We start from the raw sequence: 12,117 nt of genomic DNA, 5'->3' as shown, positions 1-12,117 counted from the left end.
TGAATGCTCACACAATGAGCACATTTCCATGGAATCACTTATGAAACACTTAAATGGAGATTACATTCTAAATTCCAGAGGGAGGCAAAATGTGACAGGGGACATTCCTTCTCTACCCCTTGTTGAGTTCCACATTGCCTTGAGAAAGAGATGAGCCAGGAATCTAGAAATGACACTTTCTGGTATGTCCAAGCACAGGTTCACAAGAATGTGAGTAGCAAGTACCTTTGAGACTAGCTGGCTACATCATCTGCAGAGAAGGCAGGTTAAATTCTAGTGCCTAAGCACTGATTCCTGTTGGCTGAAAGCAGAACTGCACATATTACGAATACCTCCAGCCACCTTAACTGGATCACCTCCACCCTTCCCCAGCCCAAAATTTATCAAACCTAGATGAAAGCTTATGTTAATCACTAAGACTAGGTAATGATGTAGCTGCCTGCAAAAGCCCTTTTGTTGCTTGAATTCTTAGCAGCACCCTCAGGACCAACATCTAGCCAGTGAATATTTTCTTTCTTTTGCCAGTAAGTGAAAAAGATCTGAAATGTCTTCCATAATCAGTGTGCAGTTATGCATAGTGATCAAGTTACTGCTTTGTCTACTGAGAAACAGGAAGGAGATTGCACTTGGGTCCATGCCATAGAAGTCCTTTCTAGATTCTTTGTTGCACATCTTCAAGTATGAGTACCAGAAAACAAAAAGCAAGATAACCTCACTGTTTCTAATAATAATCAAGGATCACACTCACTGCTAACAGCTCCAACAGCAGCTTTGTGTACATTGCTGTAACTAACTCTCTTCCTCACTTGACTTTGGGTATTCCGAGCCATTAATTTCTCTGGAAATCTTGGTTCCTTTTTGCCAAGTGTATTTCACCATCTATTTGGAATAAAGATACACAGTGTTTGAAAACAAAACAAACACCCAAAGAATAACCTCACTACACACCCCACATAGTGTATAACACCAGGCTTATGCAAAAGGATGATTTAATAAGTTCAGGGTCTTTCCTGATCAGCACACACAACCACCCTGAAAATGAGCCAGCATGAGCAATCTGTCAGAACTTGTTAGAAATTCAGATACTTGCACAGGAAGACACCTTCTTATAGAAGCTGATTTCCAGTAAGTACTATTTGCCATTTTCCAGCAGACATTTACTGTCACCCCACCATCTCCCATACCCAGCATCCAGATTTTCAGATTTTAGTTATTATTTGCCTGGCTCCAAAACTGACACAGGTTCCTGCAGTTCTAGAGGCCTGTCAGATGAGGTGAGCAAATTTGGTTGGAGAAGGAACAATTTTTTCAGCAGGGTTAACCTTCCTGGCTCACAGACAATTAAGCCTCAGGCCAGGCCAGGGCATTCCCAGGTAAGGTTTCTTCTATTAGGCTTCTCTAGCCTAGGTTTAGCATGCACTGAACAGCATGTGACTTACAGGGAAAGTCTGCTTCCCTAGGTGGAAGTTTCATTTCACTTTTTTAGTTGTTTTGGAATGTTGCTAGAAACCTGTGATGGCAGCATATTGGTCAATAACAGAGCAAGAAACACCCATTCATTATGCTGGATTAAAAAAAATATATATATATTGTTTGACCTCAGCCTTTTTATTACAATAAAGAGGATTTTGTGGTTAAGACGCTGAACTACGACTTTAATGAAAAACCTAACCAGCCACAAACAGTTCAGATCTTCACTCTGATAGACTGCATGCACAACACCAGCTCAATAATCTCTTTTGGACCATATAAATATGCATAACTGTACATAGCTCTAAGTGCATGCATGTATACATAGCTGTATGTATATACACATACACACAAAACTAAGCATATAACCATAAAAGTGGGGACAGAAGCCACCACTTTCCTCGAGCTGGCTTGAAAGGCAGTGGTAGTTTGTCTCCTTCACAAAATATAAATAAGATTTAAGAAGGATGCTAGTGAAATTTTCACTAATTTTATGAGTATTTCCATCTTCCATCACAATTATCTTTTCTGACCAAGATATTATGAAATCTATCATAACCATTTCCTTTTTTTGTCGTTAGTCTCAAACCAAAAGGAAGAAAGTTGATTTCTTAAGCAACTACTATGGGAAAACAGCATAAACAATTCTTCATCCAGCAATGCCAAAGAAACCCAGGCTTAAAACAATTCATTACCATGTTCTCTGCACGTAAGTAGAATCTGCAAGCTTTAGTCAGCTTCAACAGTGAGATCATCTTGAAGAAATAACAGTATTTCAGGAAATTGCTGAAAAACAAAGAAAATTTCTGCTCCTATGAGAGAGATGAAACTATTTACAAACTTTAGTCTGTAAGAAGTGCCATCCTTCCTCCTCCTCATTCAAGTGGGTCCTACTTTCCTGCAGAGTGATAAGCTGAGACTTTATGAGGACCAGGTGAAGGACACGTTATGTGATCTATTGCCTGGGAGTCCAGGCATAGGCAGAATTCAGCCTTTTACATCTCAAAGGAAGAATGAAAACTAAGTATGAAGCAGCATATTTTTTGAGATTTATTCTGATTCAATTTCTAGTACTGGCAAATGTCTCCTTGAAGTTATCCTGTAAAAGTAAAAATTAAGACGACCAAATTGGTCAATGAGACAAGATTACAAAACTTTGTTATATAAAATTCATTTTTAAAAAACAAAGCAGTTAAAACAAATGACAACTTTCAAGTTAACTTCCCTCTTAAAAATAAACAAAAAACCACAGCAAACCCAAAGCCTTCCAAACTACATATACATGAAGATATAAAACCAACACAGTAATCTTTTCTATGTCATCTGACAAACAACTATTGTTCCCACCTGTAAAATTCTGCCTCTTGTAAGACTCCCTGGACAGCAATACCTCAGATAGTCTCCTCCATCTCCAGTGACTGTGGTATGAGAAGTGAGCCACTTTATTTTTCTTCAGATGCATGCATTAAGTAGCATTGATGAATTGTAACATTACACATGTACCAGCCAAACACTGGGAGCTGCTATTAAAATGTCAGAAAAAAATCCTCAGGACATTCCTCCCAATTCCTTCACACTGAAGGATACAGACTTAGTATTACACTCAGTTCTGTGCAACTAGTCAATGCCTTGACCCATGTCCTGTAAGCCTAACAAACCTTCAAAAAAAGAAAGTACAAAAGGTACTAGTCAAAGAGCTCTTCGTGGACCCTGCTATCAAAGTTTATGGAGCCTGCTGCAACAGGTTTGTACACCAAGGATATCAGGTAGAAGTTCATCTAATTAAAAGCTCAACTCCAAATTTTAACCAGAGTTCTCTCCGCTGAATCAAGTTCAAATTTACCCCAAATAATTCCAAAAGCAACAGAATGGCATCTGAGACTTTCTAGAAGGATAAGATTGTAGACCTTTCAAAAAAGTATTCAGGAAAGACTGTACTGACCAGGAGAGAGGCACCTGTGGGAACTAAAACCTTGAGTATGCAGTCCTTTGCTGTTGCTGCTGTGATGGTGGCTGCCCTTGCTGTTGCTGAAGACGAACCTGCTGGGAGTATGGATCCTCAAGAGATTTAACAAAAATAGTTGTTTTAGGCCCAGTTTTCCAGACAATACCATTTGAATCTATCACAGAGGACTCTACTGTGATGTTGTGGGTGCCAAGTATCACAAAGTTTAACAGAAACTGGGTGCTGAAGTAGTCATTGTGTGGTTCCACCCTCTGCTCCATTTCATTGGTCATGTTGTCGATAGGAATCTGAGAAAACACATGGAAGGTTAAAATGTCATTTTATATAAACCTGTTAAAATAAGTTTTCTGCTCTCCATTTGAAGGAAAAAAAAAAAGGAGAAAAATATTCGTCCTCTATTTTCCTAAACCAGTGTATATGCATGTTTCAGCCAGCTTGAACACACTTTTTCACTGATTAATGGGTTATTTTTATATCTAGTCACAGAAGCAAGGTAGCTAACAAGAGTTTTTTCCCTGAGGTTCTAGTATTCCATGGAGTAATGGGTCAGACAAACATAACACATTTCCTACTCCTGTTGTCCTTTTAGAAGCAATTGACTTCCTTTCCCCCCCTCAAAAAAAAATGCAAACAAACAAGACAAAACAAAAAAAGCACCACACCAAAAAAAAAAAAAACCAAACCCACCAAAACAGGTCTCTCATTAGATTGCATGTTATCAGAACCTGAACTTCATACATGTGATCTTTGATAACACTGTTGACTTCAGTTCAATATGTATCTCCTCAAATACTATTTAATTCAGGTGACAGACCACTGGAATAGGCTGCCCAGACAGGTGGTGGAGGCCCCATCCCTGGGGACATTCCAGATCAGGTTGGATGAAGCTCTGAGTAGCTTGATCTATATAGAGATATCCCTGCTTGTGGTGGGGGGTTGGACTAAATGACATTTGGAGGTCCCTTCCAGCCCAGACATTCTATGATTCTATGAATTTGGATAGCCTGTCCTCCTAATTTCCATAAATGAAAAAAAGAAGCCTCCTTAAACTGAGGATAAAGTAGTTCCAGAGACTATGTGATAAGGAATAATCTATTCCTGTCTTTTCCCCCTGTTGAGTTTCATATGATATATATACCTAGGTCGAATTTTCCTGATCTCAAGCAGACTCCTAATGACTTGTTCTGAACATCACAAAACCTGTTTTGTTTGGAAGAAAAGCTGTTACTAAAAAGGTATTAGCATACAGCAGAGTTAAAAATCCCAGATCCCTTCCATGTGCTATGCTAGGCTCTGGCCAGGGCTTGAATGTCAACTGTCAAGAGCAAGAGTATTACAGAATCACTTATTCATTTCAACCTGAAAAATTCTGCTAACCAGAGCCAAACAGAGCAGGAAAATACAGTGAGAAAGCTTAAGACTACTCCTGGCTCTATTCTACCCATACCTTATAGTCTTGTCCAGATTTGCTCTGCAGCACTGAAGAGACATTTAGACAGACAGACTGGATTTTACGGAACAGGCCTGGTTTAGATCCGTGCTGAACCACTCCTTCCACCTTTAGGGCTAACTGCTGGTTGTTCTGTACAGCAATAGGTTCTGCTGGGTTCCTTGGAGATGGGGATAGAGCAAGCTGAAACACAAGAGAACAGACCAAAACGCAATTTTATGCCTCCAGAAAAGAAAACCATTAATGGATGAAGCTGGACAGCTGCTTACAGAAAAGTTCCCAAGAAGAGGTTTGGTAGGGAAACTAGCAAATGAAAACACAGAACCTATATCTGAGACTCCTTTCTATAATCATTAATAACTGTCGTCAGCAACACCAGATGTGGTCTTTATATCAGTTCCATTAATTGCACGTCTTTAAAAGAAGCAGAAAAATCTTCTACAAAATAGCCACAGTTAAGTTTATTAAGCTGAACAAAGAACTAGAATGCAGTAAGAGTAACTACTCAAGATTTTTAGTTTTCCCAGTAAAAAGCAGCACTTTGAGCAAAGAACTGAATTCTACTTGTCTAAGTCACAGCCTATTGGATCTCAGTGAACATATGCACATATTATTCTCAAGTTATTCTTAACAGATAAACCCAGATGTTATTTATAGTCAAGTATCTTCACTAAAAATGCTGAAGCTTTGTGCCTTCAGTAAGGCTTTTCTCATGAAGTAAAGACTCTATAATGAGAAATTTTAGGCTGCATTTGAGCAGTACTTACCTTAATACTTGTAGACTGCAGCTTTTGAAAAAAGTACCTTTGAAATGAAAGGGGTACCTTCAACAAGGCAATAACAGCATTGCACAGACAAGCTGTATGCTGTAAGAAACAGAGCCAAAACAACTGAGAAAATATCATTCATAGTACAGGAAAAAGACATGCACTTGATGTACCAAAACTGCAGTAATTTCCACTAGAAGTCCAGAATTATATTAATATAATCTTAGAATAACAGCCACTATGATGACAGTGACTAAATTCAGCCTCTGTGTATGTTCTGCCCTTTATGAAGAAGGAATTCTGCTTTGACAAGAACAAGGCAGCCAAGAAAATGAAAAAAACCAAATCATTTCATCCCTAGTGTTAGTCAGCAGAGCAGGACCTTCTTGAAACACTCATACAGAAAACTCTCAAGTAACATTTCCTCTCCAAGCAAACAAGACCAGCATCTACCATAACTTAATGTAGTGCAATAATTTAAGTTTCAAGCCTCTTGTCTCCTCTTCCTTTCCCCACTGCTCTATGTTGTCTTTCTGGCACAGATGAGGAAAGGCAGCACTACCAAAGTCACTAAGCTGCATTGATATGGAGCCAGTGACAACTAAGTTCACAAGGTTTACCTTTGCTACATTTTACACAACTCATTCTATTTTAAATCAGTAAGGACTGTTGAATTTAGAAACAAAGCAAATAGATGCCAGCTGTGACAAATGAGCTACCTTGTTCCCATCAACATACACTCCAGCTTTATGATGTTCACTAGCAGTAAAAGAGGAAACCATACTAGCCCCTGCAAAGGACTAAGTTATCAGCTCACCCTTTGCATTCAGGACACTTTACATTGTGTTTGCAGATGACCTGCCCTGATAAGGGAAACACTACACTCATGAGACACACCATTAACTGCCAACGGCTCAGTGAGCACAGCTAAGCTAGTGCTGGACCTTCTGGTGCTGTAGGGGAAGAAATGGGTCATGACAACAGCACAAACAGGGAATGCACTTCAATATTTGAATGAGACTGTGGAGAGACGTCTGACAGACTTGACACTACACTTAGGTAGCTTAACAGCATTTGCTACATTCTTAGCATCAGAATTTTTAAAACATTGTTTACAACCGACCACTAAGATTACAGATGTCTTAGCAACAGTTTTTTCAAGCATTTTTGAAGTAGCAGGTCTCCATAGAGACTGTTCGTGCCAGTAAGTGTACAAATTAACTGAGTGTGCTCTTCAGCTTCTTGACCATCACAGATATATGGAGTTGTCAAGTTTTTGGAACCTTTACAGAATACATATTTAAAAATTATACTTGCCAAGTAAGACACAGGAGCATACTTCCTGTTGAGGGATTCCACTTCTTCCAGTACATGATTAAATACAGACATCATTCTTCTTTCATATTCACTCTCCACCTGTGCTGTTCCATTCAAGCTATATTCCTGGAAACTGAAAAATAATAAAAAAACCTTTTCATTGTGTCTAATGTACTTTCTTCACTGTGATCTAGGAGGCTCAGTCCCAAACAAGACCATCCCTGTTACAACTTGAAATCCATTAAGAAATACTATGTCTTTCAAACTGTTTATGCAGTTTATTATTTTCCCACTATGAGACTTACCCATTTTCTTTAAACCCTTTAACTACAGCTTATCCACCACTTTGTCCTCATCCTCTCTCACTTGAAGCAGTTATAGGTCTAAGACTCAGCATGCTTAATTCCTCTACTTTTTATTTAAGCCTGAAGTGTTTATGTTTTTGAAAGTCTCACAACTCAAGGAAAAGCAAGAATGCAAGAGTTAAGCCTAAATCTGGAAGTTTATAATCTCATCCTTTGAATACAATTCCATCTCCTAGACACCTAATGTTTTGAAATCCACAGCTTTGTACTTCTTACAAGTATGATTAATAGAACTTTTAAGCAATGGTTAATTCATAATGGAGTAGGACAGTTACTTCAGATGATCACTTTTATTTCCAGTTATAAAATCACACATTTAAAAGATTATGCACATTATCTTCTATTTAATCTCAGCCTGGGAGTTTTAAAGAGCGATTCAATTCATAGGTACTTCAATGTGATTTTCTAGTGAGTATAAGTTCCCTGGAAAAAAAGAGCCAGAGGTGATGGATGTACATTAGAACTTTTAACAAATTTAGCACATATATTTTCAGGACTGAAGGAAACTAACGTGCTTACAAGTGCAAACAGTAGGTACGAGAGCTAACACTGAATAACACAAGTCAAAACAGGTGGCTAAAGAAGAGATTTTAAAAGTTGCTTTTTATTTTAATGCAACTCTGTTTAAGACAAGTCCAGTTTAAAGCTCTCAAGAGCAATGTCAGTATAAACTGCAGAACCCAGAAGACAGTCCCTAGCCTAGCAGGTATAGCACAGCAGCAACAGGTCCTCAGGACTGCCCAGAGTAGGATTAGAAGCGTCTACCAAAAAAGTTTCTGAACGTTCTTTGAATTTCTAGGCTTAAAGCCCCAAGGATTTTGAAATAGTAAAGGATTAGAAAGTTAACTATAAAACCCACCTTGCAGATTCTGGATCCAAAATCAGAGCTTCTACTGCATGTGAAATCAACAGGCAGCTCTGCTGTTGTCTGATATTAATATTAAGGACTTAAAAGACTTAGAAAGTTGGCACCTAAAAGAAGAAGTGTCGCATATTTACTGGCACGTATGCTTAGTTCTCTAGCTTTTGTGTAGTAATCCTGCAGTCATTAATCCTTCAGTAAACATAGAACAAGAACTATGAAAATCTAAAGTTTTATGCTGTTGCAATTTGTGTCATAACTCATTCATAAAGTAATTCCAAACAATAGTATGGCAATGTTTATTTCCAATTAGGTTTTTAGCAGTTGATAACTAATCTTTAACGTTACTAAACGTTTCAAAATTATTTTCTGCCAGTGTTCACAGAAAACAGGATTGTTAAGCTTCATGCTGTCCACATGAGAAGTGGACAAAACCAAATTTTTTAAAAGGATACAGTTCTACATTCCTTAGAGTTGCTGAGTCTGCATCAAAAGATGACTGATACAGATCTCCATACCTTGCAGCCAAGCTGCGGAATTCCTCCATTGAGTGCTTCATCTGCAGAGTCAATGTTACTAGTCAAAAAAAACAAACCACAGCAAAACAAAACAAAAGCCCACACATGCAGAAAACATTCAACACCGAAGGAATACAATATACTCCAGCAAATACATAAAGTGCTTGTTTCTTCACACAGGTAAAAATCACTGAAGTAACAGACTATTATCCATTCATTAAAGATTTTTTTTTTTTCCTGTAACACAACACCAACAAACTCCTTGGGTTAAAAAAGCAAAATGAAAAACCCACCAACCAGCTTCCTCATCCCCTACTGGTAAACCAAAGAGCTGTCTTTCAGACTACCCACTAATTCCTTCCTGCAGACTACATGCATTTTAAAAGCACACTGTTTTGGTGTTCTGCACAATATCAAGTCAGTTGCCAACACACCAAAAGGAAGTACAGTATGATCCTAAAGTATATATTCTTCCTTAATGCAATCACAGTATCTGGGCTGTTTCAAAAGAAGGTGTGAATGGTCTTGCCACAAGTTTGAGAGTACCAAGTGGCTTACTACCTGTATATCCTTGAAAGCTGTGCATGTGAATGTATGAGAAAACATACATACATACTCAGCTTCAAAATATGGCCTGCTACAGGCAGAGATTTTTATAGCTACAGGTGAAAACCAAGGCCAAACTATTTAGCAAAACTATTCACTACCATGTTATTTCTTTCATCAGACATGTCTGCTGAGAAGCAAAACTCATCTCACAGTCATACACGTATCTGCACAAGAGCAGAACACAAACACATGCCTGGTTAGAAATGCGTCCACACCTCTGGAGATCATTTCCTGATGTCATAGCAATCGTTGTGGCAATAGCTGGTGGTGGACTTGTTTTCAGGCTGTTGCAGGTACAAATAAGTTGAGAAAAAGCTTGCAGAAGGTCAATCCTGAGTTTCACAAATCCACACTGAAAGCTCAGGGGATTAAGTGGCGTACTAGCAGCCTGAAACATAGTAATAGGAACATTGGCAAGCTAGGTCAAAAGCAAACATGACAAATTAACTTTGCAATGGGACTGAACTGTCTTACCAGACAACTGAACCCTGCAGTTCAATTCTGAAATCTTTTTTAAACTCCATTTAACAAATTTGCTCAATTTAAATCACGCTGAATACAAACAGAAGTTAGGTAATTACTAAGCTGCATTTCAAACATATATCCCTTGTAACAAATGTGAGGTAAGCTATTACAAAGCTATCTGGCCTCTTTTTCCAAGGCCAAGCCATCAGGCTTCAAATTACAGTAGTTGAGACAGTCCTTACCATAAGAAAAAGCACACTGAACTGGAAGGCAAACAAACACAAAGGACTGAGAAAGTGATTCTCTGCATCAGCCAGAAGAAAAAGAATTGGCTAAAGACACTTCAGCAAGAGGAAAGGGTGATAACCTTTTGGGGTTTTTGGAACTGTGAAATGGACAGGAGCATTATGAAGGCATTGAACGTTGCATTTGATGGAGGCAGAAACACATCCAGTGACAACTAAGAACTGTAAATAACAGAACTCCAGGAAGGTAGACATGCTGCTATTATTTGGAAAATATAGTTCTGTGAAACTTTACTCCCCAAGAGCTTATCTGACTTGTAGAAGCATCTGTGACAGCTGAGGACACCCAAAAGGGGGGGGTAAACCCCAACACTCAAGATCTGATACTAGTTAAGCCAAAAATTTACTACTTATTTTTCTTATACTGTTGGATTTTAAGAAGAGCAAACTTTTTTCTTTAGAAGTAAAAAAAAAAAAAAAGTCATGTGCAAAACATCTCTTACTCAGAGAATGGAATCGTGTTAACCTCATGTACGCCTTCCCCAGTGCTTCTTATTCCTTAACAGAAAAGGTCACTTCTGGAAGCAAGAAGTTACAAGCCATGCCAAAACCTTACTAAGAACCATTTACTTGCTGGGAGGAATACAGAAAACTAGTTTCTCACAACACATCACGTCATCTGATAACTGGCCCACTACTGATTAAAGCAAGAAAACATTAGCCAACTGCAACTACTCTGAACTATTGAGCTAGATTTCAACCCAAGAAATAAAGACTATTTCATTACTTTAGCCATACAATCTCTCTTATCTACCACTTTGTTTCCCCTTCTCCAAGGGCATGAAAAAAAATAAAATCCCTTTTGATTAGAAATTTTCTAGTTTATTCTGCAAGAGTGGTTTCAGAAAACCCTCTGTGGAAAAGATCTCACTGTACTCTAACTGTTCTACAGAGACTCCATACTTCTAGAGAGCAAAGTACCAGTACTTATATCAGAAAATACAGACACTTTTAGTAGCAGAAATTGGACTTGAATCTTGTAAATGGAAATACAAGCTTGTCTCATATTAATACTGTAATTTACCTTATCTGCTACCAATATAGCCATGGGCAACAAATGAGTTAGAATTCTTTTTTTAAAAAATGACAGAAAGTTCTTTGGCTCAGCCAAGTTCTTCAAACACCATCACTTGTTATCAACATATTTCGAGTTAGTGATACTTAATGGTTTTTATCAGTGCTTTGTTGGAGTTCTGTCTCATCTAGATTAGCCACAGTGAAAAATAAGCACAATGCTTCCAATGAGATTCATGCTCTGTGCCAGAAAGAACAGATTCTATTCAAATCCTTAGCTAACTATACAAACAAGTGTACAGCACAACAGATTAGGACTGTGGCTGATAAGCTTTATGACTAGTCCCTACCCTCCTCTCAACACCTCTCATTCATGGAGAAATGAGATGCTTTTCCTCAAGTGGACAAACTCATACAGAAGAACACATTGCATGTAGCAATGCAAGACTGACCATGGCACACATATCAAGAAGGAATTGAGGAATTTTCTGACAAGACCAGACAGTGTTTGAATATTTCATTATTGCTAAACCAGGCTGACTGAGCATCTGCAACAGATTCACTGGCACAGCATCCTCCAGCTGCAAAGTAGACAGTTACACAGGGTTCATATGCTCTAATGGTCTGCACTGAAACAGCAGCCAGCAGTAAAGCTGAACTCATAGGGAAAAGACAGCAAAATCTTCAGCATTAGCAGGAAGGCTATCATGTGTACTTCATGGCACTTTACTCCCCTTTGAGATGCTGAGCTCTGCAGATGAGAGCAGTGAGTGGCTCCTTTTATAGCAAATACACTCAAGCACGGTTAGAAATTTGTCCAGAGTGATGCAACAAGTCAGGAACAGTCAGCAGTAAAACAATATCCTCTTCTCTAGCCCTCTGCAACCTGTACTTACTCCTCTGGACCACAACAACCCACAAAGAAAGTACTGCACCCAGAGAAGCACTATGTGTAACATGCCGAAGGTGAAGTCAGCAGAGGAGATGAGGGGAGGAATCCTTTAACAGA

The 12,117-nt window shown here is 38.6% G+C and overlaps 1 protein-coding gene across 1 annotated transcript in view; it reads right to left on the bottom strand.

The window, feature by feature from the left end:
* Positions 1-3,435: 3,435 nt before the first annotated feature.
* INTS7 (integrator complex subunit 7) overlaps positions 3,436-12,117 on the bottom strand; it is a gene marked incomplete at its 5' end in the record, with an annotated part of 22,965 nt that continues 14,283 nt past the window's right edge. Inside the window, 7 exons of the mRNA XM_008936863.1 lie at positions 3,436-3,723; positions 4,884-5,069; positions 5,654-5,752; positions 6,971-7,103; positions 8,195-8,263; positions 8,653-8,756; positions 9,518-9,712. Coding sequence (XP_008935111.1) covers positions 3,436-3,723; positions 4,884-5,069; positions 5,654-5,752; positions 6,971-7,103; positions 8,195-8,263; positions 8,653-8,756; positions 9,518-9,712 — 1,074 coding nt within the window. The remainder of the gene's footprint in view (positions 3,724-4,883; positions 5,070-5,653; positions 5,753-6,970; positions 7,104-8,194; positions 8,264-8,652; positions 8,757-9,517; positions 9,713-12,117) is intronic.

This window comes from Merops nubicus, unplaced genomic scaffold, assembly GCF_000691845.1.
Source record: "Merops nubicus isolate BGI_N331 unplaced genomic scaffold, ASM69184v1 scaffold1303, whole genome shotgun sequence".
Taxonomy (NCBI): Eukaryota; Metazoa; Chordata; class Aves; order Coraciiformes; family Meropidae; genus Merops; species Merops nubicus.
Note: the sequence above shows the minus strand (reverse complement) of the source record. Positions and strands in the feature narration are given on the sequence as shown.